This window comes from Lissotriton helveticus, chromosome 11, assembly GCF_964261635.1.
Source record: "Lissotriton helveticus chromosome 11, aLisHel1.1, whole genome shotgun sequence".
Taxonomy (NCBI): domain Eukaryota; kingdom Metazoa; phylum Chordata; class Amphibia; order Caudata; family Salamandridae; genus Lissotriton; species Lissotriton helveticus.
Genome location: NC_136072.1, coordinates 1101623338 through 1101646077, shown reverse-complemented (window position 1 = coordinate 1101646077; position 22740 = coordinate 1101623338). Strand labels below are relative to the sequence as shown.

The 22740-nt window shown below is 47.1% G+C and overlaps 1 protein-coding gene across 4 annotated transcripts in view; it reads right to left on the bottom strand.

Annotated features, from left to right (window-relative positions):
- Window positions 1-22740, bottom strand: part of SMPD4 (sphingomyelin phosphodiesterase 4) — a 641449-nt gene that overhangs the window by 94844 nt on the left and 523865 nt on the right. For all 4 annotated transcript variants that reach the window (XM_078667774.1, XM_078667777.1, XM_078667775.1 and 1 more), the window contains one exon: window positions 13593-13693. In XM_078667774.1, the coding sequence (XP_078523900.1) occupies window positions 13593-13693 (101 nt within the window). The remainder of the gene's footprint in view (window positions 1-13592; window positions 13694-22740) is intronic.

Here is a 22740-nt window from a genome sequence, read left to right as displayed (position 1 = left end):
GTGGGTGAGGAAAGGGCTGAATGGACCTGCGCTGCAATAAGGGAAAGGGAGGAGATTTCCTTGCATCTCAAAGGGCCTGGTCTGCCTCTGACAATGTCTTCTCTACCTCCTGCCAGGAAGTCACACCAGAGAAAGCAGAACTGGTTATCGCTGGGCCCAGACACTCTGCCTTTGAGATCAAAGGATTTTGGGATATAAATAGTGGGGCCCAGACCCCTGAACTATAGAACTCTTTTGGATCAAGAAGACTGCCAAGAAGAAAAGTTGGAGAAGCTGTGAGGAGGAACTACCAGTTTGCTGTGTGCTTTGCTGTGTTGGACTGCAGTGGCTGCTTCTGTCTTGGGCAGTGAAAGGACTGGACTGTCTGCAAACTACTTTTGTGAGTTTCTCCAAGGGCTTGAGGTAGAGCTTGCCCCCTGTTCAAGAAGTCTCAGGAACAGCAAGATCTTCTGTCTTCAGCACTGGGGACTGTGTGTTTTGTCCCCTAACAGAGGAAAAAGCCACCAAGCCGCTGCTCGCCACGCGACCTGTGGGCACCGCACTCCGCACCCCTTCACGACGACGCTTTGGTATCCCGCTCCACGCCAAAATCTAGGCCGCTGCTTGCATCGTCGTTCGAGGGCACCGCTCGTAAAGTCACACGACGCACCGTCCTCATCCCGCACCGCAGCCTTGGCCTACCGATGCCGGCACCATCGACTCCAGTTTGTCAGCCGATGACAGCGCTTCAGCCACAACGACGCCGCTGCTTGCACAGTGACCTGCCAGCCCCGCGACGAGCACCACCTTCACCTCACACTACGACCCTAGTCTCATCGACAACGCCACCTGAGGGTACCACACGCCGCACTTCGCCCCGCAGCACCAGACGCCAGCGCTGCAGAGTTCAACAGAGAAGAGATCGATCTGCAACGCGTGTGACTTCGAGGGTCCGACGACTCCTGCACCTACCTCCGGAACCAACGCCCGCGGACGCCGTGCTTTCAGAAGCTCAACGAGAAATCGCCGATGCCCTGCATGTCCAAAAGGTACTGTTTGCGGGTCTTCCTGACACTGTAGCTGGCCCGCGACGCCGCGGTGAGCCAGAACTGTTTGGATTTGTTTGCTCACAATGCCGTGATAGCCCCGTACGGAGGTATCAACATCAAGGAGGAATTGTGTATTTTTATCGTTTTTGATCTTATCTTAAGTATATAAAAATATTGGATATTTTTGTAAACTGGTGTGGTGTCCTTTTGTAGTGCTTACACTGTATTACTGTAGGTTATGTGCAAATGCTTTACACACTGCCTCTAAGATAAGCCTGACTGCTCGTTCCAAGCTACCAAGGGGGTGAGCAGGGGTTATTTCAGGAGTGTAACTTTAGCACATGCCCTAGCCGACCAAAAATCCCATTTCTAACAGTAAGCATATCAGAGTGAGACACGAGGGAGTCCACAGGAGAAGACAGACGGCTACGATCCCTCGTGCATTTCAGTGGAGGCAAAATGATGCACACAAACAGCCAGTAGCAGTGGTTGAGAGATAAATACTCTTCTGATCTGAGCCAAGTCATGATCGACAAAGTCTCAAGGCAATGGAGAAAAGAGGTTCATTGAAGAAAGTCAAGGTTTGAAAGGGGTGGACGGAAAGCCCACTATATGTGTACAGTAAGCACTAAGTCAGTTTGATAACTGTGCTGTCAAAAAACCCAGACCTACAAACCGATCACAATTTATCCCTTGCTCTGCAACTCTGACTGTGTCTCTTTTGATATCCAACTGCACGAACACCACTTCTCTTTTCACAATAAACTTCCCAAATTACAAGTTATCACAGACAGGTTACAGACTTTCACTTAAGGGCATTCTGGGTACTGTTATTTTCGTATACTCCCATTAAACTAATGAGTCTAACACGACGGATAGTAATGCTTTGTGTGTTACCTTGAGTCAGACCATTCATAATCCCCATAAGTACCTCATTGGAAACAATATAGTGGGAGTGTGTAGGACAGTTGTGTTATGTACATATTGACTACATACCACAATGGATTGGCATTTCCAGATCATGTGGTAGAAAATCTCCTTTGGAGGATCGGAGGATGGTCTGCCCGGCCAATCTGCCATTGTCTCGCAGGACTATAGTAAACATTAACAATTTTAGTCAGTTGTGTTTGGTGTAATTAAATAGGCATTGATTTCTGATGAATACTTCTAACTGCAGATTCCTCACCTTTAGGCGACAGACTGGATCCAGATAATTTATCCAGCAGTACTCTTGTGCGCCAGTAGGTGGTGCTAGGCGGCTCAACTGTACTTCGCACTGCCCGTGAATTTATGAAGCGGAGCTGCATGCAAGCGCCACCAGTGTGCTAACCTCAGTTCCTTTATTTATGCACCCTTAAGCGATGATCTGGGGCACCACTCCCCATTTCCATTTTTGCAATGTTTTAGGGAACGAAGTCCCAAAGGGGGGAAAAAACACAAAAAACAGGATTCAAATAGTGCTGAGACTACAGGAAGCAGATGTAAGTCATGGACCCACACAATGTAGGTTTGTGGTGCTTGGCTCAGGGTTAAACTTTAAGTTGTTCGATAAGTGTGCCCTCCTGCAAGCCCGACTATTCGGGAGTAAGAGGCGAAACAAGTCCACCAAGCACAAAAAAGAGGCTTGCTCAAGCTGTGGTACAGTTTTGGGGCTGCTCCCATGAAAAACCAAGATCTAGGTTGGGGTACTTCAAAAGTTCAAATCAAAGTCTAGACAAAACCGCAAGAAGGTAAAGCGGGATTTGACCCCCATCCTTCCTGTGAAAGTCTAGCAGGAAGATTCACAGGCATCATTATAAGGATCACACTCTCCCAACGTCTCCTGAATTTGAACAAATCCAGACATGCTCTGAATTTTCTGAACTTCTACCTCAGAACTAAGGTCCATGCTAGGTTCTTCTTCTACACCGCCACCGTTTCCATCTGCACCGTTCAATGATCCAATCCAGATGCCAATCTAACCACAAACTGATGTCAGCCTGATCAAGGCCTATGTTTTGCTATGAAAATATTAAAAGTGCAACCGATGGTTATACAGCTCGAATCCAATTGAGTACCTCTTCTCTAACGCTGGTAACAGAAGAGAATGGATGCTATTTTTGTTTAGTTTCTATTCAGACAGACTGCAAGAGGCACCCAATGTCCCTCATGACACTGATGATGATGATGAAAGAAATAGGTTGCTAACTCCACATTATATTGAGGATTTATTGTATGTGGACTTCCATAATGCTCGTGGGCTACATACATATCCTAATACAAAGCCAGACTTGCTACCTGGGCCACTAAATAAAGGAAGCATCTTATTTGAAGTGATGGTTTGAAGGGCAGCTGAGGCACTATAAGTGCAGTTGCCCATTGTAGAGATGAAAAGAAATTCATTGAGAGATTCTTCAACCAGGCCCAGGTTGGAAGTACAACATTAACGGCTACACAGTTTCTCTTACACCCAAACCCTTTTACATGATTGCTTGATCACCTGTTAATTTTGTGAAATGTTTTTATTGATTTTTAACAAACAAAACAATAACAGCATCTCAACAGGTTACAAGGAACACTATCTGTATTTATTAGTAAATAAATAGCATTATCTGATTCATTAATGCCATTTCATGAAGCCCTTACTAATGCCCTTCTTGTTACACAGTCAAAGATATGCTGATGTCCGCCAGCAAGTCAACCTGTGGTTAGGAGACACAAACTGGCCCTCGGTGCACTGGATGCCCTAACTAAGCATCCTACAATGGAGACTTATCATTCAAGACTTGACAAGCAAAGGTAATTCTAATTCCTTCCAGAGCAACCCTCTGGAAAAGGAATCAAAAAGAATTGATGCTGTCAGAAAGAGTAGTTTTCATTAGACTAGCCTAGCACTCAACTAATGCTGTTTTCCTTTTGTAGCGGTACACCCAGTCACTGAGCAGCAGCGATCCCTTAGGACATCACTAGCCCAAATCATATCAGATGGTCAGAAGGCAGCCAAGTATTTACTCAGATCTAATATGAACCCTACAGCGTGCATTGGCAGAGCTACTGGCACCATCACCATGCCCAGGAGGTACACCTGGATACAATCAAACGAGTCTTCAGGAGAGGTGCAACCGTCCCTAATTGCCATGGCATTCAACAGTTGACTCAGAGCTAGACCGATTCAAGGATAGTTGCCCCACAGTGCAATTTTTGGAGCTACTGTCGCGCCAACCAAGCAATTTCCCTACGAATACATGCAATTTAGAGGCTATTGCAGGGTAATGGTTACAGACTGCATTAGCTTTCCTAACCCTCCAAATCTTCCACTGATGCGAAGGCTACCAAAACCCTTTAGTTTGCCCTCTTAGGGACACGCCTGGCTGTTTGGAGGCAGAATATAGCATTATCTCACTGTCTCAAAATCCATCACTTCAGAAAAATGGGCCTTAAACATTGTTTGAAAGGGACAAGCTCTTCCCTTGATTTCTTCCCTAACTCACCATCCTCCCAAACCGAAGACAACCTTTTGCAGGCAGTCAACCTTTTGCAGACTAAAGGTGCCAACGAATAAGTACCGGACACAGAGAGAAGGATAATCCAACTCACATTACTTTCTCATTCTGAAGAATGGAGGCTTCAGGCCTATTTTTGGACATACATCCAGAGAACATCGACTTGCGGGGTGGTTATTTCCATTTACCCGTCCTGCAGTGACACAAGCTTTACCAACAATTCAAGGTGGGCCATAAACACTTTCAATTTACAAAGCCCCCCTACGACCTTACATCAGTCACTCGAGTGTGCACAAAAGTGATGGTGGTGGTCGCTACCTGTTTTCGAAGTTAGGGGCACATACCTGTACCTCAATGACTGGCTGCTAAAGGTGAGCTCATCGCAGTCAGTAGTAGTCTATCTCCAGACGACGGCCTCACTTCTGACATCATTGGGTTTCACGATGAACGAGCCATAGTCCCACCGAGTCCCCCCGCAAAGACTTCCATTCACTGGGGCAACTCTAGACCCTTTCCCTACAACAGCGAGATGGGGCATTCAGAATATGACCCTGATATTTTTTGATTAGTCCTGGGACTCGGTGAAGATGATTCTGATGCTTCTTGTTTTTTTGCCCTCTTGTATTCTTCTTATCCCAAATACCTGGTGGCATAGGCAGGCCCTGCAATTGAGCCTCAGATTCCAGTGGGCCCAGCATCTCCAAAAGATATGGTTTCCAAATGCAAGAGCGGACAAACGAAGTAAGCATCATCTGGTTGAACCAGAGTGGTGTTTTCTTCCAGAGGTACCACAGGCCGTCTTTGAGCAGTAGAGTGTGCCTTGGCTAGATAAATTTGTCATGGTCAAGAATGCACAGTTCAAACAATTCTACACGAAGGAGATTCCTCCAAGGTAATCCAAGGTCTGCTGAAATGAAAGGAAGGCCTCCCGTTTGCATTACCACTGCTATCTCTCCTGCTTAGAGTTTAGGAAGATCAATTCATTCTGATCACACTGGATTGGTCCAGGAGAGTGCGGTACACAGAGCTCCTGAGCATTTGTCCTCCGATCAGGCTCTGCTTTGGGAGTAACTCCTGTCTGTAAAATAGTGCAAGGTCATGCATCAGAATCTCCACAACTTACACATCCAGGTAGTGGAAGTTATCCTTGCTGCCAAACGCCCTTCAAATGAAGTTGATGTACATTGGCGCTGTGATAAATTGTTGTCTGGAATGACGCCCTAAACACTGACCCCTTGCAAGCTAAACATTCTGATGTTCTTTTGTATGTTCTTTAGATATACACACAAGGCCTTGCAAGGCATAGTGAAAGGTTATTTGCCGTTTTTTTTACCTTACCTACCGATCTGTCTTTAAGTCAATGGTTGTAATGTGTTTTATATAAAAGTTTGAATCATATATTTCCCCCAAACAATTTGTTATGTCCCTATGGGATCTGAACTTGGTCATGACATTTCTGTAGCAAAAAAGTAACTTACCTGCAATTTATTGAAAAAGCCTATTCATTCCAATGTACTGTATTTGCTAAGAGTTGCATACTACTGCTCCCCTGTAAATCAAAGGACAACTTCGATTGCATTTTCAAACTGTTCTATATCCAGAAACTTATTACTGAAAAGTATTTAATGCTTACCTCTACCAGGCCTGCTCGGTTCTAAAGATAAACAGTAATTTTGTATACAAAAACAATTGGCCTAGAGTTCAGTTCTTGAGTGTGTGAATTCATATGCTGACTGAGTGTATACATCAAATGCTTAACACTGTCTTCTGATACTGCCTTACTGCTCGACCAAGCTACCACTATTAAGAGAGTAAGCTTCTATCTAACTTTAACCTCTGCCTACCTCTGGGGACACTTGGACTCTATACACACTATACCTCATTTAGGTGTAGTATAGATAGAGCAGGTTTCTCACACCATTACAATAGTATTCCATGTAAGTCAACTGTAATGCAGGCCACTTTGGGTGCAACTGCCCTACACTACTTTGTTTCAAGAAAAACTGTTACTAAGGACTAAAGGCTGCTTTCCTACCAAAGGTTCAGGTTCCTTTCCACAATAGCCAATTGATTACTCTGGCAGCATTTTTTGCACCAATCAGGCCTTCAAAAAAGGAAGATTCTTCATCGCCATGACCCTAAAAGGCCCGAGTGTTTACACCGACCAAAAGACCACTATGTGGATGACCAGCTTCCTGAGGGGTTTTGTGGTGCAAAGGAAGCCAGGGTTATGTAGAAGATAACCCTGTCAAGGTAAATATTCCTCTGTATTAAGAGATACTATGCACTCTCCAAGTAGCAGGTACCTGAAGGCTTGCAGGCTCATCCCAACAGGGCACTACAATGTATTTTCCGAGAGGGGTACCTGTTCTAGATACCTGCCAGGCGAAAAGGTTGGTATTGATACATACGTTCAAGAAACACTACTGTCTTGACAGTCAGGTTCGGAGGAAATGTTACTTCGCCCGCTCAGTTCTAGAGGACTATTTGTTCTGAGTGCACTCCTCAGATTCCCCACCCTTGGGAGGTACTGCTATGGTATAGATTCTAATAGTTAGAGAACTGTGGTTAGAAGCATTCATCAGAAGAACAAGTTAATTACCTTTGGTAACGCTAACTGTAGATTTCTCACTGCCCTCCCACTTTCTGATTCGGTTGACTGGCCTGCACCAAGTTAGGAATCAGCATACTGTTTCAGACAATTTGTTCTGCGCTCCACGTCTCTGCACCCGGAAGGAGAAAGGCACAAGAAACTTACACAGAGGTGGCCCTTATATGCAGAGTTGCAGTTGAACCAGCTGGTGCCAACTACAGGCACACGTTATTAGTGACAAGGGAACCCACATACAATGGTCAGGGATCTTGGGTATCAACGAATTATGAACACATTGGTCCCGGACAAGAGCGATATGAGCAGAGGAAAATGAATATAGATTAGGAATCAGTACTATATGTGTGCTGTCCAGCCAGACAGGATCAATTTAATATTTCAAATATTTTCAAAAAGTAAAGTAAGGACACAATCCTGCATCCAACAAGGTGTACATAAAACAAAAACAAAACAAAGGCTCAGGCAGAACAAACGTGTATTTCATACATTAAATAAAACAAGCATAGATGTGCGCAGACACCGTTACACATGGGCAATAACAGATTAAATTGCGTTTACGGTGTACAAAAAGTTGACAACGTTTTGCTCCCATGAAAGCAATTGTTGGATCAATATCAGGACATTACATTACATGCCTGAATAAAAATGCCGTAGTAATTGAACGGCGGGGCAATACCACCCAAATGTTTTTTGCGAAAAGGACCGCAGTAACGTGTCCAAATGAAAGAAAGATAGATAGATTCATGAAGGAGTAAAGATCGTCCGCTGAGTACAGCAGTTAGATAAGCCATAAGAATTGGCTGGTGGTGCTAGGCCATGAGATCAAATGGTCTAGTAATAGACCGCAATGGCGTGTCCAGTTGAGAGACAGAGATAAATTGGAAGGGCAACCGGATGGGATTGCCAGCAGATAACCACAGTGCGGTCAACCTTGAGTAGTACCGGGCGCATCGATCTAGACGCCTCGGTCTAGACCACAGCGGCGTGTTTGGGCGGCGAAGCTGACTGCAGACACCAGCAGCACTATTGCTAAAATTCTCTAGTTCCAGTCTAGCATCTGAGGATATTCTAGAGGTGAGTAATCAGTAGATAGATAGATTATCCACTAGAAAAAACATCACAGAAGGTCAGTAACGTTTTCACCAGCACACATCCAGAAAGAGCCAGCTAGAAGAATAGAGGACACAACCAACAAGCACTGGTGTTGCCAATAGGTCTCGCAGTAGGAAAGTTGGAGCTATTGGTTTTGTAAATGACAAAGCCCTTTATGTTTTTAAAATGAAAACAAAAATAAAAGGCATTGTTATTTGCAATTGTAATGTAATGTAATGTAATTTTGGACCCTATAAGTATTTAGTTATGCAGCAGAATATCCTTGGTGCAACAACACCAACTGTTGCATGGCTAAACACTTATAAGGTCCCAAATGCTTGACCTATTGGCTATGCCAATGCTGGTTAATCTTGTTAACTATCCACTCCCAAGCTGCGTGGCATCTTTCAGTCTCTTTGCTCTGTTGCGTTTGTACACAATCTAGCGAGTTCTAAGTAGCCACCCCCCTCTCCTCTTTAAAACTTCATTCATAGTGCACCTCACTTTAATCAAATGGGTGGAATGCTGCTTATTGAGGGCGACCCCTACACAAAGAGAGCCCTGGCACAAAACAAGGAAAAAATACATTGTAAAAGTGTGCTACACAAAAGAAGGGAAGGGAGGGAACGGAAGAAGGTAGATAGATGTGATAGGAAGAAATAGAGAAGAAGGAAGAAAGAAATAGGGGACAAAGAGAAAGAAACACAAGCCAAAGAAATAGGAGTAGGAAACAAAAAAGAATGAAATAAACAGAAAAATAAAGAAACAGATGGAGGGGGAAAAAGGAAGAAGAAAAAAAGGAGAGGTGAAAAGGGAGGGAAAGGTGGAAAGGCAAGAAGATGGAAGTGTGAGAAATAGAGAGAACGCTGATGTCGTACAAGTTCTTGAGACACCCTCTCCTCAGCACCTTTCTGGTAAACTCTGTCGGAGGAATGAGGAAGCGAGCGGCGTGCTGAGTGCTGCACTCGAAGCATGCAGGGTAACAGTGTGAGGAGCAGAACTGAGGAGAGACAGACAGGCAGGCACAAATGAGAGACAGACAGGCACAGAAGAGAGACAGGCACAGAGGAGCGGCTTCACGGAGAGAGGAGAAACGATAGGGGGGGACAGCAGTGGAGAGGAGACACAGGGGCCAAGGATAGACAGACAGGAGTGACAGATACAGTGGGGGAGAGATGGGGCAGAACGAGAAGCACACATGAGAAAGAGGCACAGAGGAGAATAGATAAGGGGGTGACCCACAGAAGAGGGCAGCAACGGCAGCCGAAGCCGAGAGTAACATGGAGAACAGACGGACACGAAAAGGAATAAATAACAAGCATAGCTAGAGAGCAGCGGAGTGATCGACGATAGACAGCCACAGAAGAGGGCAGCAGAGAGGCATCCGAAGCCGAGAGTAACATGGAGAACAGACGGACACGAAAAGGAATAAATAACAAGCATAGCTAGAGAGCAGCGGAGTGATCGAGGATAGACAGACAGGAGTGACAGATACAGTGGGGGAGAGATGGGGCAGAACGAGAAGCACACATGAGAAAGAGGCACAGAGGAGAATAGATAAGGGGGTGAGCCACAGAAGAGGGCAGCAGAGAGGCAGCCGAAGCCGAGAGTAACATGGAGAACAGACGGACACGAGGAGAAACGATAGGGGGGGACAGCAGTGGAGAGGAGACACAGGGGCCGAGGATAGACAGACAGGAGTGACAGATACAGTGGGGGAGAGATGGGGCAGAACGAGAAGCACACATGAGAAAGAGGCACAGAGGAGAATGGATAAGGGGGTGACCCACAGAAGAGGGCAGCAGAGAGGCAGCCGAAGCCGAGAGTAACATGGAGAACAGACGGACACGAAAAGGAATAAATAACAAGCATAGCTAGAGAGCAGCGGAGTGATCGAGGATAGACAGCCACAGAAGAGGGCAGCAGAGAGGCATCCGAAGCCGAGAGTAACATGGAGAACAGACGGACACGAAAAGGAATAAATAACAAGCATAGCTAGAGAGCAGCGGAGTGATCGAGGATAGACAGACAGGAGTGACAGATACAGTGGGGGAGAGATGGGGCAGAACGAGAAGCACACATGAGAAAGAGTCACAGAGAAGAAGAGATAAGGGGGTGAGCCACAGAAGAGGGCAGCAGAGAGGCAGCCGAAGCCGAGAGTAACATGGAGAACAGACGGACACGAAAAGGAATAAATAACAAGCATAGCTAGAGAGCAGCGGAGTGATCGAGGATAGACAGCGAGATAGGCAAAAAGCTTTCAATAAAGAGCGGCCGGGAAACTGAAAGTACGGCCGGCCAGCCATGAATAATTAGGGGAGGAGAAGCCGCAGAGCACACGCTGGGAGAAGCCCTTTGATGTGGTGGCGTCCGTGAACAAAATGCAATTAGGAGGGAGGGAGGGAGGCTGATGCGCGTGCTTGTTTGGTCACGTGATTCACGTGAACTAAAAGAAACCGCACCAAAAAGCCCTTGGTTTCACGAGGATTTTGAGCACTTGAATTCTCTCCATTTCCCATTCCTTCGGAATGGAAAAGGCGAGACCTAACAAAGGGATATGCAGAATCTAGCATATAGCTTCAGTTTTTAGAAATAAAGCTAAATGTTGAAAAGGTCATACCTCCCCATTAAAATGTCTGCGGTTTTGATTTGTGCATTAAATAAATTACTTCCTAATGTATTTGTTTGATGTACACGTTTCTGTATTATGGTGTATTGTTTGGGGGTTGACATCGTTAAAAATTGGTTAGGCGGAGATCAGTGGCTACTAAAAGGGATTCATTGGAGGTCCTCAGAATTCAGAAAGTTAAGCAACACTTGCATAGCGCTTCGACTTTTAAAAAGTGCTGAAAAGCTCAAATCTTTCCATAAATATATCAATATCTTTTGTTTCTGAATTCAATCAAGTATGAGAACAGGTGTAAAGCTGAAAGAAAAATAGAGAGGGGACCATTAGAAAACGCCAGTGCACTCGTCACACATCTCTGTAGCGTTCACACACAACGGCTAAGTCTGCAGGCGCTTTTTTCAAAGCGGCGCACAATACAGACTGGTAAGTTCAAACAAGCGTAACCCATGCATTTCTGCGAGTGTAAACTCTGCAAAAATAAACTTGAAAAACAACACCACCAGAAAGAAATGTTTTAGAGAAATACAGTCATGCTATTTTCCCAACAATCCACTTTACTATGACCTGGTTTGAACCGCAAAGAAGCACAAAAGCTGAATCAACCCTCAGGAAACATGGCTTTAATGTGAGATTACCAACCTTGTGGTAGGCATGGCTAGAGCCCGTGCAGGAATGGAGACAAGTTTAACAAGAAGTGCAAGCAACAAGAGCGGCCGGGAATAGCACGCAAACACGGCTCGGGCTTCTACAGAGCAGCAACAGAAATGCCTGTTAGTTGCTCTGTGCTGAATTTATAAGTTCCCTCCTCTGATGGTTGGATAATCAGGGAAAGGGTTCTACACACGCATGCATCCCATATTTCAACAGTATACCAAACATTGAAACGTTTCATCGTATACGATATGCGGAAGTCATATTTTGCATGAAATACGTCTGCATGCGACTTTCATGCTTCTACTGTGAGTAAAAGCTGAATCAACCCTCAGGAAACATGGCTTTAATGTGAGATTACCAACCTTGTGGTAGTCAAGGCTAGAGCCCGTGCAGGAATGGAGACAAGTTTAACAAGAAGCGCTAGCAACAAGAGCGGCCGGGAAACTGAAAGTACGGCCGGCCACCGGCCAGCCATGAATAATTAGGGGAGGAGAAGCCGCAGAGCACACGCTGGGAGAAGCCCTTTGATGTGGTGGCGGCCGTGAACAAAATGCAATTAGGAGGGAGGCTGATGCGCGTGCTTGTTTGGTCACGTGATTCACGTGAACCCTATGAAAACCGCACCAAAAAGCCCTTGGTTTCACGAGGATTTTGAGCACTTGAATTCTCTCCATTTCCCATTCCTTCTGAATGGAAAAGGCGAGACCTAAAAAGGGCTATTTTACAATTATAGGAATGGATGATAGGATGATTATAGGAATTTTATAGGAATTTTCACCATTGGAAAGTCAACGAAATGCTCTAAACCGGTGTACGTCCTGCAATGCAATCTCCACACACTAATTATCGACCCACTCCCAAATACTGCATGTGCCATTTGTCTTAATATGTGTCCGCCTCTTCCCCCAACATCTTGCTGTTTGGGAACGAGCAAATCTCTTAATTTGTGGGCAGAAGGGCAGATATATGACCCCCAGCAATAACAGCGGCTTCTGCATTCCACCCTTTTTTGTACCACTCTTTGTATTTAATTTTAGCAATGGTGTTACAAGGTTCCCACTTGGAAGCACTTATTTAAGACCAACCAGAGTAAGATCATGTGTCCCAGCCAGCAAACAATAAAAATTATCTATCAAAGGGGTGAAATGTAGTAGGAGGTCTTTTTACATTTTGACACAGACCTTTCAGTGATAAAAACAATGGAACTACAAGCATTTTCTATTGCTCAGTAGGTCTTCTTCCGAAAGGGCCTACAGTTTGATAAAAAGTGAATCTAATATGCCTAAAGATGGCTCTCTCATTCCATTCCAAACAAATCATATGGGTAGCTACACATTCTTACAACAGGATGCAAGTCTGTGGAACCCTTGATACCAATTAGGATCACATATCAACTATCCATCATTTCATTGGGTAAGTCAGTAAAATCTGGCTGCTCCTAATGTAACTATTATGCCTTGGACTAATCCGATATAGTTGTGTGGACTTACTGATCTCTGAACCAAGGGGCCATCTCAGATGCAAATTTGAGAGAGATTCAGGTTTTTTCAGCCTGTTGAAATGCATTAAGCACCTGAAATGATTTGCTTGGATGTACCTCTTCTTTTAGCATCAGCACTGCGTGCTGCATTCTTGTGTTTTTCAAGCATTTAGTTTCATTCAAAGAGAAGTGAACAACCCTTTTAGTAGTCAAGAAAACCACTAAACTGTTAAGAAAACTTGAATAGAAACTAAACAGATAATACAAAAACAAGAAAAAACTTTGACAAAAGAGATGATAAGTATTAAAATCAGCTACCTATTAAGAAACATACATGGCTTACCAACAAACAAACCTTGTTAAGGATCAATGGGACTAGGAACAAGAAATACAAAAAGTCATGGAAAACCCAGCATGGATCAGGTTAATCAGATCTGTCTTCCGTGCACCATACATCTGTTTTGCAAGACTCCACCAATTCACAAATACGTTTAGTGTGCCTTAGATACAGAACAACCCCAGTAATCAGAGAGATTCACAAGGCCAAATCTGGTTCTTTACCCCCACCGCATATTTCACCTTCCTCCACACCTATGTAGGTTGTTCCATTGTTTACCATTTATCTGGAATACTTCGGTTCAGAGGATCTGTGCCTGGTGGCTGCTTCTCTAAAGAATATCGCCACGGTTGCAGGTAACTCAGCCACATCTCCAGTACCTTCAAGTAGAACAAAAAATGGTAGGTAAGTCATGCTATTATAAAATATCATGAAGGCAAAACAATCAAAGAGGTTGCATTGAAGGTTTCAAGACTGCACCATAGATATTACCTCTAGAGGCTCACAATGTATGACAGCCAGAACTCAATGAAAAAACAATGCAGGACAGATCAAACAAACATGCACAAACACATGGATAGATTAAATCATATCATATTAAATACAGACTAAGAGAAACGTTTGAGTCTCACGTCTTGCTTGCAAGTGTATCCAGAGTCCGGACCTTGCAGGCACCTCAACTAAAGTTGCCACAAACATTGGAGAACGGAAGGGGCACACCCCAAGTATTGTATGTAAACTTCTACACAAACATTAAAGGCAGGTGACTCAAAATGTGAATAGAGAACAAAACTAAAGAAATACTACACTGTGGAAAAGTGAATTTTGCCTTGCCATATGTGCCTACGTGTTCCCCATCCTATGTTATATGTGCATGATCGATATGCGTATATATTCCCCTATGATCGATTAAAGACGCAATTATAGTTGTGTCCAACTCTAGTATGCCAGTTTCCAGTTCTCGTGAAAGCAACGAGTATTAGGCCTATGTTGCCACGTTTTACAGTGTGCACGTTAATTCATTAAATTGTCCCCGTTTCTAGGCCTCAAAAGGGCCCGGACACCAGATTCAAGCTCCAGTCTCCTGAACCCATTCCGAGGAGCGATGCAGCCCCCACCTGCATCCCTGACCCTTCACTTACTTCCGCCGCGCAGCGCGGTGCCCGGCCTGGCTCTGCCTGCCTGTCTGCCAAGATTTTGTTATGCTTCTAGTTATCAGTCCAGCTTTCCTTCTTTGTATTCCTAAGCTACTGAACCGCATCAACAGTTTCAGCTATGGTCTAGTCTTTCTGTCTCCATGTAAGAGAAATACTGTATTAATATTCATAGAATATTCCTAGCACACGCAATACATGTAGAATAGATGCATGCACCAGTCTTAGTGTCAAGTAGCCTCTGCCCTGATGACATTTAGATTCTATCAACATGTTCTCCAAACACCAGATATCAGATATGCTATAGGTACATGTCGTCTTGACCTCGCAGACTTTAGTCTCCTCTTCTAGCACAGAAGTCACAGCCCCCAGTTCTCCCCAGATACACGTCATGGCCCGTTTGCGCGCACCACTAGGTTAAAGGTCCCAGCTGCTCGAGTAGCCCCCTTCATGTTTCCGCCCCATTTCATGACACTTCTGTGACGTTCTCATCACATGTCTAAGTGCACGCCCTGTGCACGCCTTCTTTTCACGCCCATGTCTCCTTATCTTACGCTTGTCATTAGTTACGCCTACTGTATGTAATGTAATTGAAATGTCTTACTATATATATGTTGAATTGTGATGAAAGCGCTGCAGCTGCCATCCCGTGCCTTCGATGTCACTTTATTTCAGGCTGACCCGATCCTGTCCCTTCCCTTATGCCTGATTAAAGCCTGATAACCTCAGATTCCTCGGATCTTGCCTCTTATTTATTGAGCTATCTGTTATTCTTAATGTATTCAAAAATAGTACCGGTAATTAATTATTTATTTACCACAACACAACTGGTCAAATCAAACTGCAAATGGTGTAGGACAGACATGAAAAACACAAAAAGCTAAACTAGATATTGTGGGCTTGGGTATCAAAACAACTGAGACAAATAAGGGTCTGAATAAAAAAAATGCCCCAGGAACGAAGCAGAAGGTTACACTCACTTTTTAGGATTACAAAAGGGGACATTTGGTAGTAACCATTACGCAGGTGTACATTATGCACTTTCCACAATGCAGAGAGGTTGCGCCGTCATTTGCATAGAGATCTTGCTTACAGGTAGGAAGTCCCCCTCTGAGGGTGCCATTTAGGAGCCAGCAGTGAGGACCCCTGGGACCTGCAGTAACACTTTCTACCTTCCCATAGACTAATGCACCTGCATAATTGTTGCGCCCTGTGAGGTGGTCCTCCTCCGACAGGGAGGCTAAGGATTTGCCTGCAAGATATGGAGGCAATAGGAGCCACACTTGTCTGTAATTCTGTTTACAATTACAATTATGATCTCTTACCATTTCGCAAACAAATAAAAACTTGGCTCTTTCCTACAATCTAACTTTTAGCTGTTCAGATCCCAGTGGCTCCCTCTTTTAGCACCAGGATGCCTGTTGGGTTACAGTGCGCTGTACAAATTCTGTTTACAATTACAGACCTAGCCCTTGAAGGACCCCAGGATGGGTTCATCCCAGTACTGCATCAATCCTCCTGGAGGCCTTCAGGTCTGCCCTGAAGGATCCTGCAAAAACAACATTGATGGACAGAATGCAGAACAATGTCATACATTCACCCCCGTACAGAGATCTGGGCCTAAATCCATCGTTTTTTTGCTCACCATGCCATTCCAGTTTGAACCCAGCCATATAATAATAAGAACATAGAAGCTTATAAAGCGCCTGGTTACGCACACCGGCGTGTCCCCGCACTGTGATGAGTAGAAGCAGCGAGCACCAACCCCTGATCAGCCTTGACCCTGCGGAACAGTCCAGCCCGAACTGCCAAGCCAGGTCCTCCCTGGACTGGAAACAAGCATTTTAGGACCGATTTCGGGCTTTCAGCCCTCATCAGCCAGGATAGCTTGATTCCAGTGGATGATGGATTAAACCCAGATCAGTTGACTGAGGGAGAGTGTTTGATTTGCTTCAACGCTCTGTCCATCATCCCCTTTGGTATCGCTTTGTTCGCCCTAAGTTGGCAGGGTATGCCCAGACGTGAGTCCCTTGCTCACTTTGCCACTGGATTCAAGCTAGCCTGGCTGATGATGGCTGATTAGCCAGAAACCGGTCCCAGGATGCTTGTTTCTGGTCCAGGGAAGTCATGGCTTGGCAGTTCAGGCTGGACTGTTCCTATGAGGCACAGGGTCAGACTGATTTGCATATGGCCATGTCGGAAGTGGGGTGGTGAAGTGAGCTAAAGAATGATGATGGATTAAACTCAGATCAGTTGAGTGGGGGTGATTGAGTGATTTGCTCCAACGCTCCATCCATCATCCCCTTTGGTATTGCTTTGTTCGCCCTAAGTTGGCAGGGTATGCCCAGACGTGGGTCCCTTGCTCACTTTGCAACTGGATTCAAGCTAGCCTGGCTGATGCCGGCTGATTAGCCAGAAACCGGTCCCAGGATGCTTGTTTCCGGTCCAGGGAAGACATGGCTTGGCAGTTCAGGCTGATTTGCATATGGCCATATCTGAACTGGGGTGGTGAAGTGAGCTAAAGAATGATTTTTTTTTTAAAAATCTTTTTATTATTTCAAAACACAAACAAGACATGAAAAGGGGCCAATACAAATACAAAGCACCCCGCATTTTGTGTTGAGATCGAACTTGACAAATATGCAGCAATTAACAAAGCATACAATCCTTATTCCAAATCTAGCGCTGTAATGTCAAGCCCTTTCAATCAACATAGTGTCGCGCCTGAATTCAGGCTCTAAGTCCTTAACCAATGCCCTATACGTGGTCCCCCCTCAATATCAATCAACTCCCAATTCCCCCACCCCTGTCGCTGGCGCTGTTGTTTAGATAATAAGTGTTGTCAAGGTACTATTCTCATGTATAAGGTATTTACTGGTCAACTCATCCACTATACTAAGATTCATCATAACCTCCCAAGCTTCAGGGACCCCCCCCTGCGCTGATCTCCTCCAGTCCAGAGGAAGCCGCCTGTGCCTGCTCCTCCCCCACCGACAACACGGACTCTGAATCAATATCCACGTCCAGCATCCGGAGCTCCGCCACCAAAGCCTCCCACGCCCGCGCCGCCTCTAGCGCATTATCACTATGGGATCTATGGGCTTGTTGCATTATAATTGAACTCTCACTGCCCGCCCACATAAGTAGCGCTGCCTTCCATCTAACATAGCTAGGGCCAACTGCTGCCTTCCAATGTGACGTAATTTCTCTCTTAGCTAGGATGAGGCCTAAGTCCATAAACTTGCTAGTTATCTTATTTTTACTAGCGTGCGGGAACCAGTGTCGTAGGCACGCCCCTTTATCCATATCAATCTGCCGCTCAGTTACCCTACAGAGCGACCTGGTCACCTCCTCCCAGTATGTTCCCAGCCGAGGACAGTCCCAGAACATGTGGGTTAAGTCCGCACCCTCAGACCGGCATCGGGGGCATATCGCAGTATCGATTCGGAAATAATGATTAAGTTTAGCTGGCGTGAGATATGCCCTATGTAGCACAAAGAATTGAATCAACTGGAACCTGGCGTTCCTGGTACTCTTCCATGCCTTTCTAAGTATCTGTGACCAGGCTGCATCCGGGATAGCTTTGTCTAAGTCCATCGCCCGTTGCTCCAGCAATTTTTGTAACGGGTTAAGCCCTTCCCCTAACATTCGTTTATATAAATAGGTAATAGCCTTATACATGCCCGCTGCCATCACCACGTACTGACACGCTCCGCTTATTGGTGGTTCAGAGAGGCCTGCACCCCAATGTTTTTGTAGGGCTGCAATCAAGGCCGCGTGCATCAGGAAGTGACCACGTGGAAGGCCGAAAGACTCCTGCAATGCTCTATATGGTAACAGTACACCGTCTGCATACAGGTCACCCACCATCTGTAGGCCCAATTCCTCCCATTCCGCCAGGCTGGACCAATCGCCACCATGTGGCAACGCCGTGCACATGCCCAATGGTATCTTGGGTGCATACGGACGCTGCACCCCAATTCTGCCGTGAAACCGTTTCCAACAATGTCTTGGGGTGCTCGTGCTCTCCACCATCGATAATTCGGTAGTCCTCAGCCGCAGTATCACAAACGATAGTACATGCCTCGGCACTTCTGGCGTAGTCCCCCTCTCAGGTCCTCTACATTCCAGTGCCACCGCCTGAGTGAGGACCTGGAATTGTGCAGCTACAAAATCTGGAGTAGCCAGGCCTCCCACATCTCGCGGCCGCATCAGTGTATCCAACGCTACTCTGCGCTGGCCCGCACCCCAAATGAAGCTACCCACCGCTGAGCGGAGTTGTCGGAAGACTGCAGCCGGTATTCGTATTGGTAAGGTCCGAAAGAAATATAAGAGACGGGGAAGCGCCACCATCTTCAGGAGTGCGACGCGACCCGCCACCGACAATGGTAGAGTCCCCCAGAACCGCATGGTACTCCTCAAGCCTCTCATCGCTCTCCCAATATTGCCCTCGAGAAGATCCTCCTGTGTATGATACACCTGCGTTCCTAAGTAAGGAAGGCACTTCGGCTCCCAAGTCAGATCGGGCGGCAGCACTGGTGAGTCGCATGCAGCAGACACTGGGAAAACACAGGTCTTTGCCCAGTTAACCCGCAGGCCCGAAATGTCCCTGAAACGATCCAGAAGATTGCGCGCCCCACTCAGGGCGTCCCCCGCATCTTCCAGGAACATAAGGAGGTCGTCCGCATAGAACAAGATATATTGCTCGCGGCCTCGGAGCTGAAGGCCCCGGTACGCCTCCCCCAGCCGAGCGCGTGCTGCCAATGGCTCTATTGCAAGAGCAAACAGCAGCGGGGAGAGTCGACAACCTTGTCTAGTGCCCCGTCAATCAATCAATCAAGCATTTGTATAGCGCGCTACTCACCCAGAGGGTCTCAAGGCGCTTGGGGAGGGGGGGGTCGGCTACTGCTCGAACAGCCAGGTCTTGAGCTGCTTCCTGAAGGCGAGGTGGTCCTGGGTCAGGCGGATGTGGGTCGGGAGGGAGTTCCAGGTCTTGGCGGCGAGGTAGGAGAAGGACCTTCCCCCTGTGGTGGCTCTTTGGATGCGGGGGACGGCGGCGAGGGCGTGGCCGGTCGACCGAAGCCGTCGATTGGGAGCGTAGAAATTGAGGCGGCTGTTGAGGTATCCTGGTCCTTGGTTGTGCAGGGCTTTGTGTGCGTGGGTGAGGAGACGGAAGGTGATTCTCTTGTTGACCGGGAGCCAGTGCAGGTCTCTCAGGTGTCCGGAGATGTGGTTGCGACGGGGGATGTCCAGGATGAGTTGCCGAGGTGTTCTGGATCCGCTGGAGTCTCTTCTGGAGTTTGGCGGTGGTTCCGGCGTAGAGGGAGTTGCCGTAGTCCAGTCGGCTAGTGACGAGGGCCTGGGTGACCGTCTTCCTGGTCTCGGTGGGGATCCATCGGAAGTTCTTGTGTAGCATGCGTAGGATGTTGAAGCATGACGAGGAGACGGCGTTGACTTGTCTGGTCATGGAGAGGGAGGAGTCCAGGATGAAGCCCAGGTTGCGTGCGTGCGTCCGTCCCACTGGGTAGGAAGAGGAAACAGCCCTTCCCACACGAACTCTAGCCATTGCTGATGAATACAGGATTTCAGTCCAGCGGACATATCCGGCGCCAAGCCCAAATGCCCTCATAACCGAGAACAGATAGGGCCATTCCAAGCTGTCAAATGCCTTAGCAATGTCAACCGAAAGCACCAACGCTTGTCTCTGCCTTCCACAACATCCATCCAAGATTCCTATCAATCTACGTAAGCTACTGGCAGTATTGCGCGTCGGGATAAAGCCAGCTTGGTCTGAATGCACCAACCGCGTCATTAATGGAAGGAGCCGAGTGGCAAGCACACGGCTCAGTATTTTATAGTCCGTAGTGAGCATAGAGAGAGGCCTATACGCAGCTGGGTCAGTCGGCGGCTTCCCTGGCTTAAGGAGCGGTACAATGATGGCCTCCCTAGTAGAAGCTGGCAATATCCCCGTCCTCTTAGCCTCACCAGTAGTCTGGGAGCCAGGAGGTCAATGTATGTCGAATAGAATTCGATAGGCAAGCCATCGCTGCCAGGCGTTTTGTTGCACGCTAATTGCCTAATGGCGCAGCGAACCTCAGCCAATGTAATATCTTGGCCAAGAGCCTCTGCCTCCTCCTCCTCAATTGCAGGCAAGTCCAAGCCCTCCAAAAATGCTAGAATATCCACTTCACCAGTCTGCAGCTGGCTAGTGTAGAGAGTCGCGTAAAAGGATCGAAATTGCTCATTGATATGATGTTGCTCATACTCCAGCAGTCCCGAAGGGGAGGCCAACGCCAGAATAGGCACGCTCCTAGGGGCAGGGTCTGCAAGCCAGGGCAATAATGTGCCCACCTTGTCCCTCTCCGCATGCGCACGAACCATGAAGGCCTTGTAGTCAAAGCATCGGAGCCGCTCTACCCCCGCCGCTACCGCCTCCTTCCGAGTCAGAACCTCCGCACGCGTCCCAGACCCATCCGAATGAGCCCTCTCAGCCTCGCGTAGGGCCAGCTCAGCTGTCTTTATTTCCTGCAGAAGCACCTTCCTAACCCCCACCCATTTGGCGATACAGATCCCGCGGACCACCACTTTGAAGGCGTCCCATTCTAGGGCCACTGTCGTAGCAGTACCCGCATTTTCTGCAAAGTAGTGCTCTACCCAATCGCTCAGCTCCGCACGGAAGACCTGATCCTCCAGCATCTCAGGGCGCAGCCTCCAGTGAGGAATCCTGGGGCGCTCTACCATCCAACAGAAGTTCACCAAAAGTGGGTTATGGTCCGATATGGTGCGTGTTAAATACTCGCTGTTGACTACCAGGGATGCCAGACCGGAACTACACAAAATAACATCCAATCGAACATGGAGGTCATGCAAGGCCGAATAATAGGAATAATCTCTATCAGTCGGATGCTGCGCTCGCCAGATGTCAAGAAGTCCCCAATTGTCCTGCCAGTGAGCCCGAACCCCAGCCAGCTTATTAATCGGGGCCGTGTATAGTGGACGATGGGACCTGTCTATGTGTACATCAACAACTGAGTTAAAGTCTCCCCCCATCAATACCGGTGTCGTGAAATAATTGGCGAGGACAGAGGACAAAGTCTCCAAGAAGGACGCCTGTTCTACATTAGGAGCATAGACACTGCAGAGGGTCACCTCACGTCCATAAAGGCGGCCTCTAACCGCAACATAACGGCCCTCAGGATCTACCAGTTGATCTATCATTTGAAATGGGACCCCTGCCCTAATCCAGATCAGTGCCCCCGTGCAAAGGCCAAGTAAGTGGTGTAATAAAGCTGTCCACTCCATCTGCGCTGCAGAGCTTGCCCCTCAGATTTAGTTAGATGTGTCTCCTGTAAGAAAGCCACCTGCGCGCCCCTATGGACCAGATAGGAATGTACTTTATACCTATGCTGCATGGAGTGCAATCCCCGAACATTCCAGGTTATACATTTCACATCAGGAGCCGAGCCCATAACAGTAATGAAAAAACACGCTTAAGGCAGCCCCCCTCCTCCAGCTGCCCAGTAGTATCATCATTATACACAGACACAACACTCAATAGTACCGTTGCAGCAGTTAAGCTCATCAGCAGGCAATTTCCCCCAAACAAACCAGTCCCAACCCCAAACTTACCCACCCCACCCAGTGCACCTCCCCCCCCCCCCCCCAAGAACTGGCACCAACATAGTGAATCCCATCCAAACTACCCCAACTGCACTCCCCATGCAAAGTTAAGGTAAACTAAATAATAGCATCCGGTGGGGGTTGGATAGAGCCTAGGACACGACCTGCAGTAGATCCAATAACACCATCTATGACTGCTCCCCGAATCCCCCAAGTTGCAATGCCTCCCAGGTCCCCCCGGATCCCCTCGCAAGCCCTGCCGCCACTCGAGCCCCAATCACTCATGATTCAGGTACTCAGCACCCCTCGTCTCCTAGTCATCACAACAACCTTCAATTAAAGCAAGGCAATCGCTGCAGCACAGAATTCCAGGGCCGAACCCCCATCCCCACAGACAGTCCAGTATCTACTCATCCAACAGTCCATCTGCCGTTCCAGGGGTGATCGTTGGCAGTCTCTGATCGTCCGACACCGAGGATTCCCCCTCTGATTGGCCCTTATCACTGCCATATTCAGATGCTTCCGGTGTGGTTTTCAGCAGTTCTCCGGATATCGCCGACATAGCTTCCAGGGCTCCCTTGCGTTCTATGGCCGTCTGGGAGGTCGATGGCTTTCGCAGACCTCGCCTGCGGCGTCGCAGACCTTGCGACCTG